At 40.5% G+C, this 26,277-nt stretch overlaps 1 protein-coding gene and 1 pseudogene across 1 annotated transcript; both read right to left on the minus strand.

Annotated features, from left to right (window-relative positions):
- Nucleotides 1-1,697: 1,697 nt before the first annotated feature.
- LOC137257353 (beta-1,3-galactosyltransferase 1-like) lies at nt 1,698-10,819 on the minus strand. Its single transcript, XM_067794713.1, has 4 exons — nt 10,800-10,819; nt 9,285-9,320; nt 7,755-7,783; nt 1,698-2,857 (listed from the first exon to the last, which is right to left on the minus strand). Exons 1-4 carry the CDS (start codon nt 10,817-10,819, stop codon nt 1,698-1,700), a joined length of 1,245 nt encoding a protein of 414 aa, XP_067650814.1.
- Nucleotides 10,820-12,089: 1,270 nt separating this feature from the next.
- Nucleotides 12,090-15,236, minus strand: LOC137257447 (zinc finger protein 600-like; annotated as a pseudogene).
- Nucleotides 15,237-26,277: the final 11,041 nt, after the last annotated feature.

The following is a 26,277-nucleotide window of genomic DNA, read 5'->3' on the forward strand; positions in this document are numbered from 1 at the left end:
GATCGACTGCGCTCAATGGTCTGTTGCGTAAAACTTGTGGAATAAACTTGATTCTTCCCTTCCTGGCATGAAATAACAGTAATATTGTTGATAGGCTCTCTCACAGTTCCTGAACGGCATTATTTCTCTTCTGTTTGTCCCTTTCTGCTATGTTGATGCATGCACCATATACATGAAGCACCTGTATTAACTCACATTCTGAATCTCTCTTCGCACAGAGGCATCTTTTTAATTTGAAAGGAATTGTTTGTTTACGTCAATATTATATGTATTCGGAGACAAAGTGTAAGTCTAATATTCTCCACAAAGGAAATCCGCATGATGTACAAGTCCCTGCGCATAGCGTCAGCGCCCTCAAGTCAATAAACAAACGCGTCCATGCCAACCTTAATCTAATTACGTGTAATCTAATATGAAGTTAGTGAGAAGTGTCGGCACCGGTCTTTCTTCTCGGGCACACCCCTTGGTCAAGTGTTCCCATCCCAGCAGGTGCATGTTTTGCCATCGACCAGTTCGTAATTAAAAATCAATTTTTATTGAACGATATTGGGATAACCATTTTACCACCCCCTTTCTCTTGTCGTAAACCCCGTGGTCAAGCGGTGATTGTTACCAGCTGGCGCAGGTTTGACCGAGGGGGAAACCTGATAGTGGCAACATCACAATGGACGTCAAGTCAAACCTTGTTACGTAATACCGAGATTATCTTCTTACTCCCTACTTCGTGCAATTAGCTTGAACAGAATAGATGACAAATTATGACACTCCGTAGCTGCACATATTACAACCATGTTTAAACGTAGATTACTCGATCGCCACTCCCACCTCAGATGACTTTTTAACATCGTTTTACGGTTTATGATAAGACATCATAAAACACCGTGTGTTGCGATACTTTTTTCGTGTGCATATATGCGCAGTTTTCTCAAACATGCCATTTTACCGAATTTTCCCTATTCCTGGGACCGTCTGTGTATAATGTCGATATGCAATGTACATGTCCATTAGCTAGGTGATTTTATTCTGGCTTGACACCGATATGTGCAGGCGTTGCTTTGGGCCAGAACATATGTTACCACCATAATCACACCAACATGTGTTGGTATTGACGAAAAATAAAAACTGCTTTATTATACTGAGATCTCTATATCGCAGAATGTACGATCTGTTCCCTGGTATCTGAGACCGAATCGGTTCAGGAAGTCAGTTTACCAGTCCCGAGTGACTGAGTTCAGTCTCACCCAGCTTTTAGTACAATTCCAGAAATATTCCACAGCGGGTGACACCAGATATGGATTTCACCCATTGTACTCATTTGGGAATGTGACTCGAGTGGTGAACGGATACGTTAGAAAATAGACTGCACCTCTGTCTCTAACATAAAGGTATAACATAAAGCTAAGCTAAGCTTGTACTACATAAGCCCTGATTTGCACACACACACACGCGCGCGCACGCACACACATTGTAGTACACCCCCTGTGGCACCATGTCAAATATTATCACATACCGTAACATGGTATGACGGAATTTTGGTATGACGTGAGCGTAAATTATACCACCATATTTCCCCTGTCGGACCGGACACGCTTTCCATTTTGCCACAGAGGTGAACCGGGAATAAAAGAAATGATTTTCAAACATTGAACAAATCGAGGCGTGGCACGAATCACCAACACATTCACAAGGCGGTTTTGTTAACCTATTTGACGTTTTGACTGAATGGTGTTCCATAATGAATATCCGTTTTTCTGAGTAACAACATCAATAAAAAGTCTGTCAGAGATGCTGCTGTTGTCTTTGCTGTAACTGTGTTCCTTTTCCAGCGGGTTAAAAGTCAGTCCCGTGTTCATTGAGAGTATTCCTGTGACAAATACGTCGTCTATCCAATAGAACCGCTTGAAGCGAGATGCTGCGTAGAGAGTTCGGGCCACTTCCGGTGACGTAAGGTAACCAAACCCCTTGCAAAATGTCGGATAATTCTTAAAGGGATACTCCTTCTCAGTTACAAACCACTTCGTTCCCTCAAGTCTAAACGGTCGCTTCTTTTCCATTACAAAACAGTAAAAGGAGCGAGTCAATTCCTCATTTCGTCGGACAAATTTTGCCAGGTTATACACGTTCAACATAACGTCATCGTCCATCTTCACAATGACCTTCACCTTCGGACAGCGTGACTCCACCCATCCCAATGCCATTATATGCTTGTAAGTCAGATTACGGTACGAGTCTACAAAGTTACCTTGTACAATGTCACCATATCTTGTTGCCTCGCTTTCTAGACGTCCTTGAACACCAGGACGTGGAGCCTGACCTTGACCTTCCACACTGACATTTTTTTTCCTGGAGGATACTCTCAAATCATACCATATTTTTTCCCTACGATGTACATGTTTACGAGCAAAGGTGTAGGGCAAGCCCACAAAAAATACAGTCGAAATAGACACACCTCCGACATGTTTGACTGACGCCCATGTCTGTCTGATTAAATCTCTAGCTCTGAAATGTTTGGCTGCGGTACTGACAAGGACGATGACATTAGGCTCGCGTCTGCTGCAGATATCAGACTGAAGGTGGTACTGAAAGGAATGAAGATTCAACAACACATCTGCTTCCGTGTCATGGCTGTCGAACCACCTGCCAACGTCATCAATCGATGACGTGTTTATGACATCATACCTCGATATAGTGATGTCATTTTGTGGAAGGGGGTCAAGGTTTGGACTCTTAGCAGATTTTTCTCTCTTCACAACGGAAAAGAATGACTGGTATTTAGAAACTATCAACACTGCCACAGTTATGTTGAACAGGATCAGTCTTACACCAATTTTTAAAGCACAAGAACGACGAAGCATCGCTTTGGATTTCCGTAATACAATATTTAAAAGGTAAACATTACTTTCATTCCTGCTCCATATACAGCCAGGATCCCACCGAAAGTCACCAAACTCTCCAGAGACATCGGTATTCCTTTCATGTCTTCAGATTCCTTTACAAATTCCTGTTTTGTCATTCATTCTTTGACTGTCTTATCCTGAAACATAAGTTCCCAGTAATGTGATACTCCATTTTCTCCTGTTTCGGCTGACGACTGCCGACAGGCATTGTTCAGAGGCTTTAACATCAAGCATCGTCTCTTGCGACCAAGCATCAGCTTGTATTGAGTATGTTCTCTTTACTGCCTTGCCATTCGTCATAAAGCTGTTGTCCAGTTACGCGGATTTCTGGCGGGTGTACCGACTGAAGGGCTTCAAAAGAACCATATGTTGCCGCCTAGACTCGAAACAGTCTCTGTTTAAGAAAAGAGATGATCCTATACAAAACATAGGGTTGGTGGTGTAGCCTTGTCGTTAGGCGCTTGCTTGCCACACGGAAGACCTGGGTCTTGCTTAAAACTAAACTCATTCACCCACTACAAAAACATATAATTTCTGTTAGTCCGATTGTCTCCAAATAAGAATGAATGTGTTTCAATTCCACATCGCGTCGAACAAATTTTGGAAGTTATACACGTTCAACATAAGGTCACTGTCCGTCTTCACAATGACCTTCACCTTCTTTTAAAAGACCCAAATAACGGGAATTATATGCAAAGACGGTACATGGTTAATAATGCCCTGTAGCAAATACTATATGTATGTTATTGTTATATCAACCATTTGTAACATTATGCTGTACATACAATTTGACGTCTATAGCGACGGCACACCGGTAGAATGAACAGCGCGAGGCACGCACGTTTCCCCCACAGTTGTACAAGGAATGCCAGCATAAGAGAGATAGTCGCTGTGATTCTCTCATCCAACACATTTTCTTTTTATTATTTAACGTCGTTTGAACATTTTGTAAAGTTAAGAATATGCAACACATTTCCAAGAATACTCTGTAAAGCAATATTGTCGTAAAGTGTTCTTCTATATCTAGAAATATTTTTACTTTATAAGCTATGACTACAGCACATTTTGTGGAGGATATTACTCAACGATGTAAGTGACCCGTGAAGATCCGGGTTAGAATTGATCTTCAGCAACCCATGCTTGTAGGCGACTAACGAGATCAGGTGATCAGGCTCGCTGACTTGGTTGACACATGTCATCGGTTCCCAAATGCCTAGACTAATAATCATGTTATTGATCACTGGGTTGTCTGACCCAGGTTCGAATTTTTACACACTGACACAAAACAGCTGGAATATCGCCGAGTGCAGTGTTAAACAACAGGTCGAGTGCCAGAAGTCGACATTGTCATACAAAAGCTGGATGGTCATGTGTACTGCATTGAGCCTTCCATCCACTTTAGTCCAAAGTCTCCAATCAGTCGTTGGAGATAAACGCCTGCCTTCATTGTCAAGTTTACTTGATAAGCGTTATGTGCTAATCGTTACGATAATATGACCGGCGACAGAGGCAGACATTACACTGTGATAACAAGGATCAGAGAAAACTGTTGAGTAATTTCGGTCATTTCTGTATACTCTTGGCTTTCAAAACTGCGAGGTTATCTCAAGATTCAGAAGGTCAGCACGGCAGATAAGCAGCATTGTACTATATAAATGACAGTTGAACGCGCGACCCTATCATGACCTCTGACACGATTGGCGGTCATGGTGACCCCAACGAGGAAGACACGGGTTCGATTCCCCACGTGGGTACAATGATTGTGTGAAGCCCATTTCTGGTGTCCCTGGCTGGAAAATTGCAAAGAGCAGCGTAGAACTGAACTCGCTCATTCACTCAGCATCTGCGGTATGAATAACGACCATTGTTCGGGAGAACCAATCAATATTTCACTGTAACAACGAACAAAAAAAAAAATAAAATAAATTAAATAAAATAAAAACAGAAAAACAGAAGACAAAAAACAACCAAACCCAAACAAACAAAAACACACACCAAAAAAACCCCAAAACAAACAAACTAAAAAAACCCCAAACACAATAAAAAACAAACAAGTAAAACCAACCCAAAACACCAAAAAACAACATCTAAAACAACATAAACTAAATGACTAAATACTTTCAAACACTCAGGCAAAAAGGTAGAGTTCATATGGATCCGTGCATATTTCGGTGTGTTTGACAGCGATAATGAATTTTCGTTGCAGGCGAGAAATGGGAAACAGAAGAAAATACGAACATCACAATAAAGTGTTAAGAGACTGTTAGAGTCTATGTATTGAGACACAACGAGGCGCTCCAGTCCAGCTGCCGGGTGTTTATTCTGTTCTTGATTGACTGGGCAGAGCTGATGTATAAAGGAACGATAAGCCAACTTGAACAGATCGTTATGTTGCACATGTTTTTCAAGGCAATCGTTACTGGTGTACTTACAGAGCCTGATTCATTCAGAGCGCACATTCCTACTGGTCGTCGACAGGGCATATAAAATGCCCAAGAACGCTTGGCAGCGTGACTGAGTTTAGTCTTACAAAGCCTTCAGCCTTTCAGCACTACTCCATCAATATCACAGTAAATGGGCTTCACAAATTGCGGGGAATCGAACCCGCGTGGCCCCGTCTGGCAAAGGCTGGGTTACGTACTAGTTGCCTCTATGTAAGTAGAACATTGCTGAGTGCGGCGTTAATTTGTTTATTTTGGGATTTTTTTTAAATAGCTGCACTCTTCTAGCTGTATGACAGCAACTGGTACACTATGACGTGCCAATCAAATCAGCGAGTCTGACAACCCGATCCCATTAGTCGCCACTAACGACGATGCAGCTGGAATGTTGTTGAGTGTTAAGGAACAACAACAAACCCCCCCAAATAATCCAATAACAAAGTAAACCATATAAGTATTGTTATACAAAGCTTACAGCAATATTCCAAGAATATCAGCACGGGGGACACCAGAGATGGGTTTCACACACTGTATCATGAGCTGGGTCTTTCTCATAATGAGCGGATGCCTTAACCCACTAGGCTGCCCTACACGTTTCAAGACATAATACTCAGAGACACTGAAGACAACTCTCACCCACACCAACAACTGAGGACAATGACAAAGCAAGAAAAAGCTTCATCACCTTCTTAAACCATGTGTCGAGTTAATTGCATTCACCCTAAAATGTCTCTTTGCATGTTATATTGATAATACAAAACATGATTCACCTATCCAATGTATTTATTGTATTTCCATCTGAGGCCACACCAGTTTTATTTCTTGTTTTACAGATTTTTGTCATCAGAAAACGTAAAGGCAGGAGTGAAAAAAAAATCATCAATCAAACTAATATTCCTTCAAAATACTCAAAGTATTTTACTTTTGCCAATTTAAGAAGTGTACATGGGGCAAAAAAAACAAGCTGAAAATGTTCTTGTAAGTTTACGTTTAGGGGTAATAAAACGTTAGGATTTTAGTTTTTGAGTAGGAAAAATTAATGTTTTTTATCTTGAAAACATATCAAAGGCAGATACGTAAAAGAAAAAATAAAATTTGGTCTGGCCTGAGCATATTTTCCAAATACTGACAGCATTGCAAATGGCTTATTTTCACATAAACCACCACCTCAAGCCACAGACCCGACAAACATACTCCCTCTCACTGTGAATCTTCGTGTGTTTATTAGAATCAACAACAAATTTTCCACACACAGTACATTTCTTCTTACCAGTGTTTTGCTCAGCCTTACCATCAGTTGACCATTGCTTGGATTTTGATAAATCCAATTTATGGTAAGATCTTTGCTTTGAAGCCAATGAACTCTTTCTTGCGACTATTCTTTGCATTGATGTCGGTAAATCCTTCACTTGGTTTGACCTTCACTGTGATGTTGGTAGATCCTTATTTGAGTCAGACCTTTGCCTGGATGTCAGTAAATCCTTCCTTTGGTCTAATCTTTGCTTGGGTGTCAGTAAATCCTTCCTTTGGTCTCATCTTTGCTTGGGTGTCAGTTTTTTGGGTCAGACCTTTGCTTAGATGTTGATGGATACTTCTTGGAGTCTGACTTTTCTGTGGATGTCTTTGGATGTTTTGCTCTGTCCGAACCTAATGATGGCGTCTCTTTGGGAATGGTTGGATGGGTTTTCAGTGTGTGTAGCGTAAGAAGTTGCCCGCTGGTGAAGGTAATCATACACTTGTCACAGCCAAAAGATTGGATCATGTCGGTTTTCTGTTCTTTGGTTGGTTTCTTTCTAATGGCTACACCGTGTGGATGTTTCTTGATGCTAAGTTTTCTGAGTCCACTTACAGACAAGAATGGCATTCCACACATTCCACTAGAGTTCGGCTTTAAGCATTTGCTGTTTGGGATCTTTTGGGGAATGGCGGCATGGGTCTTCATGTGGTCATTTAGCAGATCCAGGCTGATGAACCTCATTAGGCACTGATCACAGTCGAAGGACACTAACATGTTCTTGGTTTTCTGTTCTTCGGACCCTTTGTTCAGTGACTTCTTGTTTTCGTTATTGTGGATCATTTCATGTTCAGTTTATGTGCTCAGCTGTGTGAATCGTTTCCCACAATATTTACAGACATATGGCTCTGATATTCATATGGACAGCTAATGTTAAGTTACTATAGCACTGAAAGCCACATATTTTACATGCTGTTTCCAAAGTGTGCTTGTACTTGTGGTAATCTAAGCAGCTTTTAAAATTAAAGCTTTTCACACATACAGGGCACTCTAATGCATCACCATGTGTTTTCGGAGATTAGCACCTGAGGCATATTGTCTGCCACACACCTCACACTTGTTCATGTTGGGATCCTCATGGTGCTTTAAGTGTGTTGATTATTTATCACGTCGGGTAAACACTTTTCCACACTTGGATCACTTCCACCGTCCTGCTTCTGCTTTTGACTATTCAGTGTAACAAAACGGTCAAATCACTTGTCACACTCATCACACCAGGTTGGCCTGCGAGCTCCCTCGTGTGTCCATGGAACATCACTAAGTCTAAGTCATCACTAAACCTTTTATCGCATATTTCGCATGTGTAAGTGTGTGACTTTCTTATTTGTGTCTTCTGACCCGGGAAGAAAATCTTCTATAACCGACTGAAGTCTCTTTTAAATTTATTGCCTTCTTGACCCTCTTCTTTTCTATGTCATGGTTGGGTCAGACATGCTCTGGTTGTTGTGAGTTGCCTTTCCCTGGAGCCCCCTTCTCCTTTGATGTCAGCGGGTGAGGATTGTTTTTGCTACATCATTTTTGTGGCCTCTTTACCTTGATCGGGATATTTTGTGTCAGTTCTGGAAGGATATACTGAAAGGATCTGTTTCCAATAGCTTCAAGGCAGGCTCAACTGATTCACTAGCAGTAACATGACTCACAGACTTTGTGACACTGTTGTTTATCTGTGTTTATCATAGGAGTTACTGTGTTGATTTCCATATGTGTCAACATCAACATCACTGTCAATGACATCGTCACCACCATCATCATCACAACCACCACCGTTAACCCCACCATCATCACCACCATCAATGCCACCATTATCCTCACCACTTTCAATGCCATCATCGTCACCATCAACACCACCATCAACACCCTCACCACCATCATCACCGTCAACACCATAATCATCACCATCACCCCAATCATTAACTGAGTTGCCTTTTGGGCCACGGCTGCGTATCAGGTTCGTCTTCAAAACATCCACTTTTCCCTTTTCATTCCATCTGTTACTGTCTCTCCTTGTCACATTTACAACAGAAGCAGTCTTTTTCACCTCTGACATCACATCATTTGCTTGGGGTTCAACTGGTTAACGATATCGTACTTGCTCACTTCATCATGAGCAGATTTCATGAGCACCCTGACCCGTGAAGGTCCCGAGGTAGAACAGGCCTTCAGCGACCCATGCTTGTCATAAAAGGCGACTATGCTTGTCGTAAGAGGCGGCTAACGGGATCGGGTGGTCAGGCTTGCTGACTTGGTTGACACATCTCATCGGTTCCCAACTGTGCAGATCGGTGCTCATGTTGTTGGTCACTGGATTGTCTAGTCCAGACTCGATTATTTACAGACCGCCGTCATATGGTTGGAATATTGCTGAGTGCGGCGAAAAACTAAACTCACTCACTCATTCCTTGAGTAGTCTTTCCCACATACATCACTCTGAGTTATCCTCGATGTCAGTCATATTTGGGAAGCCAGTGAAATCTGAGGGGATTTCCTATACCCTTTGTCTCGGGCATTTATTAATCGTAACACAAGACAAAAGGGGACTGCCCGGCACTGCACATGAGGTACTCTGATGTGTTCTAGCATCTGCTGTAAAGTAAGTGATCAGATGAGAAATATTACATTTTACATAGGTAAAGACGGTACAGATACAAATACTCATATATAAGTTCAAATACCACCTTCACCTGGAATCTGGCATCAAAGAGCCAAGTCGCGGTGGCTGATCGGGCTAGGCGGCTGACTTTGTGTGCTGGCGATTAGGTGCCTGACTCTGAGGGTGCGGGTTCGAATCCCGGATGGAACTCAACCAAAAAGTACTAGAATTTGTACTTTACTGAGAAAGTGAAATCCCAAATATGACATATGTTGCATTTGACCACTTTCTAAAATGGCATCGTGTAATCAATGAGCATGTTACAATGAATCACCATACAGGTTTCACAATTCAATAATTTTAATGGGTCACATATATCAAATATTAACAACCAGCCTTTATATATATTGGCAAAGTGTCGGGAACATCCCAGCAAAAAGTGGCTTGTATCGCCATTTAGTCAGAACATTCGCGAAATGGAAGGAAACAATAGATTGCCATGGGCAGGTAACTGGAGCGCTATCAAGAAGATCTGCCGCTAAAATACTATTGCCGTGGTGAGCTGAGTAGGTGAGAATCTGCTCAGTAAATAAGCAACAACAACTAAACTAAAATGGTCAAACTAACAGTTTTCATATCCTGATACGATAATTAAGTATTTATATAAGTGATTATATAAAACTGTTACTTTTTTTAACATTCTTTTCACACACCCGAGGGTATGATCTTCAAGGGTCTCAAGAAATGGTAATATCATACATGCACAGGGTAGTGTCCTCAGGTAAAATTTCAGTTATGCATTGTGTGAAATATGATGGAGAGCTTCAAGCCCAGTACCAAAACACTTTCCTGTCGTAGTAGAAGACAATGCGTCAATGCAAACAGCGTGGTTCGTAGGGATAAACAGACAGTCACACTATTACATTATTCTCTTTCGGAAATTGCTTCATGTATCTTTTAAAATATACATTCGCTAAAAAAACCGTTTCCACTTTGCTTGACATTTAGGGTATGTATCAAGTCAAATGCATCGGCCTTACCTACCCCTCAGTAAATGATCGCACGAAAAACAACATTTGATAATTTTATCCAATTTATTCAACATGTTCAATTTAAACAACTCTTTTAAATACTGACAACTTTATAAAGGGCTTCACTTTATCTTAAATCGATAAACACATCTTAAATCGATAAAACACATGCAACGTATGTCATATTTGGGATTTCACTTTCTTAGTAAAGTACAAATTCTAGTACTTTTTTTCGGTTGAGTCCCATCCAGGATTCGAACCCGCACCCTCAGATCCTGGATGGGACTCAACCGAAAAAAGTACTAGAATTTGTACTTTACTAAGAAAGTGAAATCCCAAATATGACATATGTTGCATTTGACCACTTTCTAAATGGCATCGTGTGATGATAAAACACATGTTAGACAGTTCTATAAATTATGTATAAAAGTGTAAAAGCGAGAGTTTACATAAGACAAGCATTCATTAAATAAATAAATTATAGCTGCACATGTAATAATAGTATACCCCAAACACTGGATAAACAAATCAGCTAAATCGCCTCACAAGTTTGATTGTTGAACCATACTGTCGACTGGAGTGTAACGATACTTCATATATATGTATATGAATTATTGATGGCTAAATACTGCATATTTACCAACTTACAACACACATTGTCTTTTTACTTCTCACATAAATGTCGTTTCCGCTTGCAAGCGAGTTCGATTTTCATGTACTCCGCTGGGAATACCGAATTCATTCGTTACTTCGTAGCAGTGGTTCTTTTTCTCGAATAACACAGAATCGCGTATGGTGTACGGAAATTACCGATACTTTGCGAATGCAAATCGACGGAAGGTCGATGACACTTAATTCAAAAATTAACATTGTGGTGTTCGGAAAGATAAAAACGTTGTTCACGGGTCCCTAGGGGCCCGTGGGTTGATGTACCTTCGATGTTTATTTATGAGAACGATGGGCAAGGGGAACATAAACACCGAAGGTACATCAACCCATGTCCTCGTGACCAGTGAACAGCGTATATTATATCACTTGATGATCCGTATACATCATGCCATGTTACGTTCTAGTACCACAGAGCCATAATCTGATAGAATTGAAAGTCGTCTGAGCATAATAAAGGACACTTGATCGTGAGTGAGTGAGTGAGTGAGTGAGTGAGTGTAGTTTTACATGGCTTTTAGCAGTATTCCAGCAATACCATGGCAGGACATAAAAAATAGATCAAACATTGTATCCATATCAGGGATCAAAACCGTGTCTTCAGCGTGAGGAGCGAACACTTTAACCACTTGGCTATCCTATCGCCCAACTTTCGCATGGAACATACTACAAGACAAAATGAGGCATATACCCCCATGTTTCACGACGGATAACGGTAAAACAAATGATAAATAGTTATTCGATGTTGTTGTATTTGATGCACGTGTGGTGATTGTGTGCGGGACCTCACTGTTGCTATGTTTTCCATAGCATTTTTCAAGCCAATAAAACAGATGAGCAATGTTTTGTCAGTGGCAGTCGTGTCTATTTTACTAATTTCCTGTAAACCAAACCTCACCCCACAGACAGACACTATTCTATAATGGTTACAGGACCGCCAAACAATGTATAGCAGTTAATGTAGTAGGAATATTTTAACTGAAAGTAGGATTATTTTCACAATGTTTTGGAAGAAAACGACTTAAGTCTTTAGACCACAAACCTTATATTTCACTATCTTGTTTCAGCCTTTTGTTCTATGTCACGGATTTTGGACTAACTAATCTGGTTAACGCAATCTTGTTGTTCTGTTCTGTGTCACGTAATTTTGGCCACTTTCTGTCTACAGCCCTATTTATCCCTATTAGCTGGATCAGTGTCATGAACTTTAGTTCATCTGTTGTGAACCACACTATGTCGTTTCAAGTGATAGTTGTCGAGGAACTTCTTGCCACAGATTGAACATTCATGTTTCTTCTCCAGGTCCTTGCCTTCATGTCTTGCCATGTGCTTTTTCAGAGCCTCCATTTTCATGAATCGTTCCCCACAAGTCTTGCACTGGAATGGAGTCTCTCCAGTATGCTGCCGGAGGTGTCGCTTGAGGTTGGCAGAGATGGCAAACCTCATACCACAGACACGACACACATAGGCTTTCTCACTGTGATACTTCATGTGGTTCCGAAGCTCAAGGACTAACTTCCCACAAATATTACACTTATTCTTATCAACATTGCTCTCAGATTCACCATCAGTCGATCCTTGCTTGGACTTTTGTGAATCTGTCATTGGATCGGACGTCTGACTGAATGTTGGTAAATCTTCTGATGGGTCAGACTGTGAATCTAACGTTTGGTCAGCTGTTTCTGTGTCATACAAATCATTGCCCTTTGTCGATGAACGTCCCTTGCCCTTTCTTGATGAACGCCCCAGTCTGACATTTACCTCTTTTGACCTTTTCTTTGGGTTTCTTAGAGATCCTGTGGTTGCTCCTTTCTTCACAGTGGAGATTGTTTTATCAGCCGTAGTATTGTCATTGAAGTTCTTTCCACGAGATGAGAATCTCCCCTTTCCAACGCCAACATGTTCTGGGTGATTCTTGATTCTATGTTTTCTGAGTCCACTTACAGACAGGAATGGCATTTCACATATTCCACAAGAGTATGGCTTTATGCATTCTGGTTTTATCTCACTGTCCGGGATCTCTTTTGGAATGGTGTCATGGGTCCTCATCAAGTGGCCATTCAGAAGTTCCAGGTTGGTGAAACTCATTAGACATTGATCACAGTCGAAGGACTCTAACATGTTCTTGGTTCTCTGTTCTTCAGACTCCTTGTCCAGTGATCTCTTGTTTGGGTTCTCGTGGTTCATTTCATGTCCAATTTTTGTGCTCAGCTGAGCGAATCTTTTCCCACAGTATACACAAACATGGGGTTTCGTGCCCGTGTGGATATTCATGTGCACAGCTAACGAACTCTTATGAATACATTCAATGCCACATATTTCACAGGTAGCTGATTTCACAGTTGATGCTGTGTGACTGCGCATGTGATAATCTAAAGTGCTTTTGAAATTAAAGCGTTTCTCACATACTGGACACTCTATTGGCTTTTCCTCTAAATGCACGACCATGTGTTTTCGGAGGTTTACAGCTGAAGCGTATTGTCTGCCACACACATCACACTTGTTCATGTTGGAGTCCTCATGGATCTTCAAGTGTCTGAGATAATTATCACGTCGGGTAAACACTTTTCCACACTTGGAGCACTCCCACCGTCCTTTCATCGAATGCACCCTCCTATGTCTATCGAGTGTAACAAACCGGTCATATCGCTTGTCACACTGATCGCACCAGTATGGGGTAGGTTCGCCTGCATGTTCCCTCATATGGCCTTGGAACATCACCAAGTCTTTGATCGTTTTACTACAAATTTTACATGAGTTTCTGTGTGACGTTTGCATATGCTGCTTCAGGTCAGAAGAAGGGAATCTTTTTCTACAGATGTGGCAGGCTTTGCCCGCTTTTGGTTTCGGCCCCCTCTTTTGATATTTCTTAGGTCTAGGGGGGGATTGTTGTTGTGAGAAGTCTTTTCCTGGCACCTCCTGCAGGAGAGGAACACGCGGATCAGAACTCGGATTTGTTGCAGCAGCTTCCGTTTGAACGTCAGGTTCAACTGACTTACTTGATGTGTCAAGACTTAAGTTTTCATTTTCCCTCTGTTCACAAGGTTTATCAAGTTGTGATGGAAATGGCAGAGGTTCCTCCATGTCGACGCAAGATTCCTTCTTTGTACAGGCATCACTGTTGCAACCATCCATAGAAGAGACACTACGATCATGATGAGGTATCAATAAAGCACAGTCTTCATCTAAATCACAGACTTCCATCTTTATCAGTATCTCAGAATTAACTGTCTCGTATGGCTCCGAATCACCATTGCCGTCGCCTGCACCATCACCATCATCATCAACAACCCCACCATCACCAGTATCATCATCGGCACCAGCAGCAAGAGTAGCATCACTGTTCACACCATCGTCACCATCAGCGATGCCAGAAGCACCACTCTGTGTGTGTATGTTTCTCTCGTCGTGCAAAGGATAGATTTTTGAATCCAATCTCTTTCCGCAGTCTGTTTCCTCTTTATTCATAGCAGTATCTGTATGGTGATTGGGAACCACAACTGAAACTTGCTCCTTCTTTATTTGAACATTACAGGAAATTTCCTCGATACACCTGCTTGTTGTCAATACATCACCAGCTGGAAAAGATAGAAATCTAGTTCCAGATCCTCTTGAATCTGTATCATCACTTTGGGACCTTATTAAGATGTCTTCATACGCGGCAGTTTGGAAAGTTTCTTGGGCATGACTCTCCTTTTTAATATGTTCTTGACAAATAATATCAGACATGAAGTCATCATCGTACCTATATACCGTTGCCTGCCCATGTGTTGTCTGTATGTCCTTTCCACATGCACCTGGTCTTACAGTGATACTGTCCTGATGTGCCGTTGATGACTGTTCAAGATCCGATGGAATGTCCTTGTTTTTAACCTCCACGTCCAGATCCAGCCTTAGCCGTGGGCTGTTGGCAGAGTTGTCATGTATAATCCCGCCCTGTGTATGGCCGAGGTTCCTCTTCAAATCACCCAGTTCTTCCTCCTCGTTTCTATTGTTGTTGTCGCTTCCATTTACGAAAGGACTTGGTGTTCTATTCTCCGGCATAGAATGCTTGATTTGATTTGTTGTCCGAGAGATACTTAATTGGCGGACGCAATTGCTGCTCTTCACTTCATCCTGTACAGATTTCATATGAATCCTCGTGTAATCTTCATCACATACTTCATCGTCGGAGCTGTCCTCGATGTCAGTCATGGGGGTCACCTCGTTGTCAGATTGTATTAACAGATCATCATCTGGCCAAGGTGCCCTCCGTGATGGTGGATCGTTCTGGTCTTCGGAAACCGTAAAACTGGAAAGCTGCCTGTTGAACACCATGTTTACAGGAACACAGACAGTGGTATGTACAGCAGTTGCTGACTTGGCCAATAGTTCAAAGGAGATAGAATTGAGCTGCTACCGTTGATGTCCCCACACCGTCATGATTTCGCTTGTTTACACTGTTGACTCCCTGAAACACACAGGACATATAACACAGTCAATAATTGTAGCAGCGCTATACACATTATGTCGAAAAAAAACCCCACCACGTTAAATCTCCAAATCATCATCATCATCATCATCATCATCATCATCATCACAATCAGAGGAGGTTGGGCAGCTTAGTTGTTAAAGCGAGTTCGATTCCCCACATAGGTGCAATGTATAATACCTTCTTTTTTAAAACCCGTGAAGATAAAGGCTAGAACTGGTCTTCAGCAACCCATGCTTATAGTAAGAAGCGAGTAACTGAATCGCTGACTTGGTTGACATGAATAATTATATATTGTATACCAGTACGGTATATCGATGCTGATGCTATTGATCACTGGATTGCCTTATCCAGACTGGATTATTCATATTACAGACCGACGCCATGTAGCTGGACTATTGTTGAAGGTGGCGTTAAAACAACAAACCTCCTTGTTTGGAGAGTACTCTTGCCGATTGCATTTACAGAAATACATTGTTAACGCATTATGGTTCCAATCTGTCATTATTAATGTTGAAGCGAAAGAAAGGTTGAATACACCATGTGCGTCAAGAGTATTTTCAATAAAAATAATCAAATAGAAGAGAAATCTGAAATAACATTTAGCTTTCTAAAAATTGGGAAGCGGGCGTATAATATCACACTATCTCTAGGCCGCAGCACTGTTGACCTGCCCCGCAACAGCTGCGAAGTGGTTTAGTCCACGCTCTTTATTCCAGCTATATGGCGTCTGTAAATAACCGAGTCTGGACCAGATCATCCAGTGATCAACAGCATCCGCATCAGCATCAACCTATGAGGTTGGAATACGATGATATGTTTCAACAAAGTCAGCGCGCCTGACCACCCGATCTCGTTAGTCTTCTCTTGCGACAAACATTGGGTTAAAGATCAGTTCTAACCCGGATGCTCACGGGTCCCCATTGAAATGATGATGATGTGTGCGTGCGTGGGTGCGTGGGTGCGTGGGTGCGTGGGTGCGTGCGTGTACACGGTACACATATACCCCGTGAATAAATAGTTAAGCGCCACCTAGTATTTTGGAAAAATATAGGTTAGCACGTAGGAAATCATTCAGAAGAAACGAGCTATCATAGTTTGGTTTCGTATTTTTACGTTAAAAACAAAACCATAATGGAAATTACCTCTTACTTTCAACAGGATGAATTCACTTTTGGAAAACATGCGTTTTGTTTTCCTCAAAAAAGGGTCACCTTCTTTTGAAAATTGAAAGTCAGAAATAACTGTTATGTAATCACATGATTGTCACATGATTGTCACTTTTAACAAGTGAAACCTAAATTTAATAGTGTTGTATAAGCACAACAGGAATAGTTATTTTGATTTAAAAGCAGTGTCATCATATCTGTAACAATGTTTCCTTCAATTGCAAAAACAAATTTTTATGACTTTCCTAAACAGTTACCAGATGAACCTTATCTAAATATGGATCGGTCTTCCCAATTAGTTCAGCCTAACATTTCCACAGCTTCACACCGGCATATATACGGACAGTAGAGGAACGTCATAATAATATAATAACATATAATAATATATAACAGACTGGCGTCCTTCTACTGTCAGCTTGTCTGCACTTGCCTCTTTAATGAATAGAATTTCATACATCCCAGGGGTTGGCATTCAGTGCATCCCTGGAGCAAGGGCGGTGTCAGGAGGGTGATGGTTCGCCTAACAGTCATAGAGGTGCATCACGTAACATTACATCATCCGTCCGATGTCAATTACCCACGGCGATGAGGTGAGACTGAGGTGGGGGGGGGGGGGGGGAAAGGGGGGGGGGTCACCTGTTTTATTCAGGGGAGCTAGGGATGGGGGTCTTCAGTTTTGCACACATGTACGGGGTACGGGGCGGGTAGGGACAGCTAATTTGTGCTCATGTATATTTAAGCATTATGCTTCAAAATTTATGGGAAGGGCCGCAGGCGTTGACATTGCACATGACCACATGACATGTAGGGGTAGGCGGGATTGGATTGGAGGAGGTCACTTACTTTGTACATAAATTTAAAGTGGGTAATTCACATTGTAGGTGCTTCTTCATTTTGCGTAATATATGTGACACAATAAGTATAAAACAACAAGATGTTTTATAGTTATTAATTTTCTTTCGACCGCCCTTCTCTTGGTGGGTCAGGCTGGGCATGAGACACATAAAAACTACAGATGACTACACGTGTTGCGGAAATGTTGAGTTGCGTAAAGTGTCCATTATGTCACCGAGGCCTTGGGGCAAGGGTGTTGCCCCACTTTAGACTTTGACAACACATTTCCTTTGACCCATAGGTTACTGACAACGTTTCGACGAACACGTTCAGGTGTCATGGAAATCAAGTGATAGAATTTTTTTCCTTTTTTTTGAAGGGGGATGGGGGACGATTTCTGCATAGCCTTCTCTGAAGCTCCCCCTTCCCCTGTCTCCCCTCTCCCTTGCTCTTGTACTCTCCCCTCGCAGCAATAAAATGTATATTGCAGCGGTTAGTTCGGTTTATAAGATTGGGCTTAAAAATATTTAACTTTGAGAGTAAGAAAGTTACATTTAAGTTAAAACGATGGAAAGGAGTCCCTGTGAGATGGGGGATTGAGAACCTGAGGAAAATAGCCTGCTTCCTTTCCAGCTTTTATTACAGTAATATGGTCCAGGGATTGTGACACAGAATAGGGTCATTGTTAGGATAATTCCTATTTCAGGCCAGCCTTTACTGGGCATCTGTTCTTTTTTACATTTATTCGCAAGCATGCCTTCTTTAAAATCGATCTTAACTATGTAATTTATGTAAAGGACAGATGGAGCCAGGAAAGCGCATGCGCAGCAATCGTACACGTTCCTGTCGACGCCATATTGTTTTCCCTCCGGTGACGTGTCGCAAGTTCGTCATGTGACATATCAGCTGGGAGCATCTGACATGTAAGTGTACTAGACTGCTGCACACAACACATAGGGGTAATTACTCATGTAAACACACACACACGAAGTAAATATCCAACTGGACAGCAGGTGTAAAGCACCATAGTGATCTGTTTCACAACATCTCCAAATCTGTCCTGTCCGAAAGTGACCACATCTAGAGGCGGGGGCCATTTATCATAGAGGTTACATAAGGAAGAAACTATTCCCCATGTAAAGAAAATATTTAAAACAGGCTTCCTAGAAACCTCAGACTTTCTTTTCAAGGGGATAGTCATATAACGCTGTTAATTTGGTTTGGGTGTTTTTGTCTGGGGTGACTAAACAACGCAACAAAAAAACATGTAAGTCACTCACGTTTGCGTCACCTGCTTGTGTAGTTTGTAAGCTCGACTCAGAGCGTCTGAGGACGATGACCGCTTAATCACAAGCAGTATATACCCAGCAGGCCTCCGTCACTGATTAAGAACGTCACGCATGACGTCCCCGACTGACGGTCGACTGACAGCCAAGCGAGCTGGTCACCTGGCTGTTTCAAATTACGTAATTTGTAGATTATTGAGCTGCGCTGTACTTTATGTAGCAATAAAGCTTAATTGACCTGTGTAATCCATTCAGAATATTCGAATGACCTGTATTATGGAACAGCGTCACTACGCGGCGTTCTTTGAAGTGTAAGTAATTTCTGGGGTGTTTATACGAGGGGTTTACAGCTGGAATTGGGTTCAAGATTTAAAGTAGGCCTACAGGACTAAATGATGTTTTTTTCCATAAATGTCACCGTAATAAATGGGAATACATGTCAAAACAGATGTTGAAAAAATTAAAAACGTGTAAGATCGCAAAAAAAACCCCAAACCCATGACACTTTTCTTTCGGCGGAAATGTGAAAACCCGTTTTTCCTTGCGTACGCAGTTGCTATGTCACCTCATGTTCATTAATCCACACTGAGTTCAGATGTACCGAGTTTCATTCTCAACCGGCATTCTAAACTTGCTAATTACAAACTCTTTCATGTCGATTTTAAAAGTAAACCAATACGCGTAAACAAGAAAGAAATTGTTTGGCAATTATCAATAAATTGTATCATACAATATACAAGGCTTGAAATCAACATTCACAGAAGCTCACACTGAGGTACACAACCTGAAGAAACAAACTTAAGTTAATTTGTTAGTATCCGAGATTGTTATCATCCAGAGATAATTTGTTCTTATGTAGGTTCTTTTAATTATCATCTTCAACATAATTTACATATGTGAACCTATGCATTCATTATGGAGCGGCATTAATATAAAAATATAAGTCACTTTGGCCTATTTGCTAATCCTTTTCGTTTCCGAATAATATGTATTAAACCACAATACGAGTACGCCAATCTACACGTAGTAATATTGGACAACCGTCATCCAATGAACTGGAAAGCACGTTCAACGAGTCTTTGTTTAATGACAAGCAGATAAGAGGCATTCAGTTCTTCCTTATACCATATACCACCAAAACCAAGAGTTGCAATATGTCTTAATTTAATAACGTTAATTCATTACACGAACTAATAAAACTATAATTAATGCCTAATGCCGTCAATTTAATCTGGGCACGTGTCATTACTATCAAGGGTACAGCCTAATTAAGTCTCATGCAACCAACAATATAGAATGTGTTATTTTAAGCAATCTGTCTGTTTGGAGGTCTGTCTTATGGGAAGATACCTTTTCGTCAGATTTTATGCAGTAAATGGTTTTATTGGCTTATCACAAGTGTGTATTGATATCATGGATTTATGTTTGTACATGTATATGCATTTTATGCATATATGCTATTGTTGAAAGATATTTATCCTTTCGTAAACGGAAGTTGTATATTGCTTTTGTAGATTTCGAAAAGGCTCTTGATTCTGGAGATAGAGGTTGAATGTAGAAATGTTTAAGAACTGAAGTTTGAGGGGTAAAATTATGGTATCATAAGTTCGATGTACTCCAATGTAAAACCATGTGTCCGCTGTGGCCACTTACCTAATGGCGTAAGTGACTTTTTCGATTGTCCTGTCGGCTTGCGTCAAGGATGTGTTTTAAGTCCTATACTTTTCTCTTGTTTTTCAAAACGAGCTATATTTGGATATCATGAAGTCTGGTAAATATGGGATCCAACCCTCTCCCGATGTAACCGAACTTTTCATGTTATTCTTTGCTGATGATGTCATTCTTATGTCCAGTACTGTACATTGTCTTCAAACTCAACTAGATATACTTTCGGCGTATGCAGATAAATGGCAGCTGAGTGTGTATCTAGATATAACAAATATTTTTGCATTCCGTAGAGGTGTTCCTGTGTCGGCCAGAGAGAGATAAACGTATGAATGTTGTGAGTGATTATAAATACCTTGGCATATTGTTAACTGCTGAATCTGAATAAGTCTGTACTTAACCTGGCCAAATGAGCAAAGAAATCTCTTTTACAACTTCACTCTGTTGTTCCTCTGCTCGGTGTTATTCCAGCTATTTGACTCTCAGATACAATCGATTTTTCTGAATGGATCTGAAACATGGGGTTTTAAAGAGTATCACACCATAGAAAAAAATCATTTGCTTGCCTGTAAAAGGTTTCTAAATGTCAACACCAAATGCTAAGTATGGTTTATGGTGAATGTGGGAGGTTCCCACTGTACATATCATCTTATTGTCGCTGTTTAAAATACTGGTGTAAAATAATTAATATGCCTGAACATCGTTTACCTAAAAAGCCTTCAGTAGGCTTCTAAATCTTGATTATCATGGAAAGAATAACTGTACATCTCATATTCGCACCTTACTATTTAGATATGGCTTTGGTTGTATTTGGTTGACAATTTGACAGACAATTGGCAATATGAATATGTTTATTAGACAGTTTCGTATGCGGGCCTATTGATATGTTTAAGCAGGAATGACAGTCAAGTATTAATGAAAATTCTAGATAGGATTCATATCGTCAGCTTAAGTCGTTGCTTAAGCCAGAGCGTTGTCTTGCTCACCTTCGCTACAGAAATGTTCGCAATGCTTTTATACGTTTCAGATTAGGCCTTAGTGATTTATTAATTAACCGTGGAAAGTATGTGCCTGTGCAGAAAACCCCCCAAAAGATTGTGCCCATTCTGTTACATTATTGAAGACGAATTTCATTTTATGTATATACGTACAAAAATCTAAGAAACAAGTGTCTGCCACAGTTGTCTCTATCTCAAATCAATGTTCAACTATTGTCTCCCTTACTTTCGTGCAAACAACCGGCAAACCAACACAGTGTAGCTCTATATATTCAAAATGCATTTTGTTAAAAAAAGAATTGATTAGTTAGAAAGTTGATCATATATGCCATTGTTATGATGTATCCCTTTTTGTATATGGGCCTATGGAATTTCATACAATAAAGAATTGAATTGAATTGAATTGAATTGACCATAATGATCTTAATCATATGACTACATGTCATAACATCTATTTTCATTACATATCATATTTTCTTGCCCTGATACTGTTTCATATGTATATTGGAGCGGTCTTCACATAAGTTCTTTTCGGCCTGTTGACGTATCCAGTTCATGAAACAGTTTTAACCATTATGGCGAGAAAACGTGGCGCCAGTTCATTCAGAGAATTCAGTACAGTGAATCAGTACAGTTTTGAAAGTGTACTACAACCAAATGAGCTACAGCGAGTAATATATTACAAACTGGCCCCTTGGAAAGTTACTTGCCAGTCGGGCCGGGGACTCTGGAGATTTACTAGCCCGACTGGAATTTTACTAGTCATGGGCTAGCGGGCCAGTGGCTATTTCGCATACTACATGATGTCGTTAATACGTTCATGTGCCCACGATTCGACGACATTTAAAAATGTTTCAATACAAGTGGGAAGAAAATATTCGCGCTATGTATTTTTCAATATGAGTTGGTGAGTATTTAAATTACATGCACATCATGATCTGATAGGCTGCCATGGTAGTGATAGGACTGCCTCAGGCCTGGTTCACCTATCAGACATGGACGCGGGGTTAATCATTTTCATTTTCTCACTACCGAGGAAGTCACACATCATGATTGATAAATAAAGACTGCAACATTTTGTATTCCCATTTAATTGGAGCAGTTCAATAGAGATTAAACTGATCAACCGATGGATAGACAAAATAGAATTTCTTATATTTTTACGTATAGTGTTAGTACATGCTACTCATACAAGAAAAAAGATATTTGTTTACTGTAACATTATCATTACAACATCTACACATTACATTTCCTCTCTTGATATTCAGTATGTCAAAGCTAAATATTCACACTGATTTTCCGGTATGAATGCTGGATTTACTCACACTTAACCAGGTCAAACTGTCCTACAGTCACTAACCGATTAACTAATTAGTGCCATCGAGGATTTATCGCGCTGGGAAGGGAATTAGACAATCAGTTGCTACATAAACACAACCTATGACACAGATTGTATTACAGAAATGTTGTTTGATGTATCCTTGTAATTAGTGTTGGGTTTTTAGTGTGTACCAATAGTAACGTTTCATTTTGGACTCCGACAGATCGAAACAAACAGTTAGGTAAAATGTAAGTTACAGTTATGAATCATTTTATGCCCAGGAACCCGTTAAATAGCTATATACAGTTACATTAGTATTAAGGCAAGTGAGTTAATAAGTGAATGTTATTGTATGCCGTTTGTTGTGACAGTCCAGTAGTATCATGCTATGGGTAATAAGACATGGGCGTCACACACCGTGTCCATGTATTGCATCGAGACCCGGACTTCCGCGTGACAAGCGAATGCATAACGTGACATAACATTCTGTTTGACCAGCTGTCCGAAATGTAGTACAAGCAGTGGTCTGGGATGATATGAAAGTCTGGTATCTTCTAGATAAATTATGTACACTTCTCCAGCATGTGATAAACCGTCTAGAAACCGAGGCCATGTGATATATAATAATGTTATTAAATGGTCCCAGCTGGAAAGTATTTAGAATGAAACTGACCAACCCCCTGAACAACCTTCACGTGTATTCATACAGAGATTTTCGCGTAATTATGTTTCAGTAATCCGGTCAGTTGTTAATCAGGACGTTTTTAACGGGATCGTTACGTTCCGGATAAACGGGTTTCAATGTATCTCAAAGAACATGTAATCGTTGTTGAACCTTACCTTTGATAGAACAAACTATTATCTGAGTATTACATAGAGTTAAAACCCCATAAATTAGGATACTTTGTATGACAGTCAGAAAAAGGTTTAGAGTCAGTGAGTGAATTGGGTTTTACCACACCTTTCCAGCAATAATACAACGAGGGACTCCAGAAATGGGCTTGACACGTTGTAGCTATGTGGGGAATCGAACTTGGATCTTCAGCATGACGAGCGAACGCTTTAATCACTAGGCTACCCACCGTCAAAGGGTTAGAACACATTCCGACGAGAAGCATGCTGCGAAAATATATCCGACTTTCTTATCAACTATATATAAAATTCCACCAAACATTCCATACAGAAATAAACTTCCAATTTATTGTACACGTTTTCCCATGCAGCCTAATTACTGCTACATGCCTGAAACACTCTGTAATACCAATATCTGTATCAGTCTATAGGATAAACACACCACCTAATCTCCTTGATCTCTGCACGTCTCAGTCTTTAATTCCATCTCAACGATCTGTGTGTATTTTATATTTTTTTGTGATCATATTCTTTTAATCACCTGATAGAGGGACAAAAAGCAGCCCAGAAACGTCGTGTTGTAAACGTAAAGAAATTGCAAATACATAACATAAGTTGTTATGCAAGTATAATGAATTCACAGTTATACGGTGTAATGCATTCATAACTGTTTTATTTACACCGGAGTGTTTCACATGATGTATCTGAAGTTTATTGCCTCATGAAAACTACTTATGGCACTTCCTGCAACAATAATTATTAAGGTCAAGGTAAGACATGGTTCCTTGACATGAGAACTGGCGTCCCCTGGTACCAGACAAATAAAGATGGAAATAATGGTCTAATATATGAAATCGTAAAGCATAAAACGTAAGTGCAAATGAAAACCAGCCAGCCAGACAAACTTTATTCAGAATTTAAGGCCTCATGGCCCAGAGTACATAACAATAGCGATAATGTGGTCTGGTTGTATAGTGAAATTATTTAAACATTCTTTAGAAAGATAGCAGCGTTTTTTTTCAATGATAAGTCCCTGATAATAAGTTACAGAGTTCCACCCACGTGGGGTTATTGATATACAATGTAGGTAGATCCAGTTTTCTAAGAGACTCAAAACATGGACATATTAGAGTAATATGATATTCATCTTGTATCTCAAGTAAGCAACAACATGTGCAGGTTATATCATTTATGTTATCTTTGTTACATTGTCTGTACTTCTGGACTTTGAGATTACGGGACCGAAATTGTCTTAATTTAACAAAGAACCTTAACAAATATATGAAAAATATGATTCAGCTTCAAAAACAGTATGCAAGGATTTAAAGAAGGAAAGATAATGTGACTAGTCTTGTATAGCAGTCTTGAACATTTGTTTCAATACAACGCTTTTCAAATGCAGAAATAAAAAAGGAAAATATCGCCAAACTCTTGGTTTATCCACATATAGGAAAACCTGTATGAATAGCAGTGTATGCATATGGGAGATCCAATTCTGGCTACCATTTTCACCATGCTGCTGTAACATTTGATAGCGTGCTCCAGGATTACGCTTGAATATTTAATAGCATGCTCCAGAATAACGCTTGAACATTTAATAGCATGCTCCAGGATAACGCTTGAACATTTGATAGCATGCTCCAGGATAACGCTTGAACATTTGATAGCATGCTCCAGGATAACGCTTGAACATTTGATAGCATGCTCCAGGATAACGCTTGAACATTTGATAGCATGCTCCAGGATAACGCTTGAACATTTGATAGCATGCTCCAGGATAACGTGAAGTGTGTAAACGGATTAATCGACACCAGTATCTAATGCAATTGAAACAACTGTACCTTACACACATGTTGTATCTACCGCTGTCACCCAAAACAGCAATAATAGAGTAATCACGCGTAGCCTGAGTGGTCGTTGTCAGACAGACGACGTCCGTCATTGTGGGCCGCCAGAAAGACGTCGACATTGACGGTTGGGGTGTTAGTGCCGCAGGGCGTGCGGAAGGGTGATTGACCAAACTATGGTTCGACTGCACTGTGCGAAAAAAACTGCAGTACGGCCACACTAAGTCGGAGATGCTGGGGTGACATCCTGATTGACTGGCTGATTGCGTTGTTTGTCAAAGTGTCAGAGATGTTGGAACTGAAGTGCCTCCCTTCAATCGCGGATGTTCTGACGCCGACAAAGGGTTTTGGGCCTTGCGGTTCCAAGGAATACATCCTGAGCAACAACTGTTACTAACAATTGCAGGTCTGACTTAATGTTTCTTAAACTGTATAATTTACCAACCATACATGGGTTTGAAACGTTCCCTAATTGCCTGACCTAATGGCTGGAGTGATGTTGATGGACCACATTTTCAGCTTGTTTGGAGACATACCAATAACGGTATTAACTCGTTTCAAATTTATTGACAAACAGCAGAAACCGCAGAAGTAATTAATAATCGACGGAATACAATGTCATTTTTTCAGTTGCGACTGAAGCACACCACGCCACACTGGAATGTACATGTCAGGCGCGTACGTTACTCAAAAGCTATGAATCGCATGTTCTGATGAGAAGGCGCTAAGCACAACGAAAGAGTGAGTAAGGTTAGTTTTACGCCGCACTTGGCAATATTCCAGCTATAAGGCGGTGGCGTTCTCTAATATTAATAATCGAGTCTGGACCACACAATCCAGTGATCAACTTCCTGAGTATCGATCTGCACGATTGTGAGTCGATGCCATGTGTCAACCAAATCAGCCAGTCTGACC

This window comes from Haliotis asinina, chromosome 1 (genome assembly GCF_037392515.1).
Source record: "Haliotis asinina isolate JCU_RB_2024 chromosome 1, JCU_Hal_asi_v2, whole genome shotgun sequence".
Taxonomy (NCBI): domain Eukaryota; kingdom Metazoa; phylum Mollusca; class Gastropoda; order Lepetellida; family Haliotidae; genus Haliotis; species Haliotis asinina.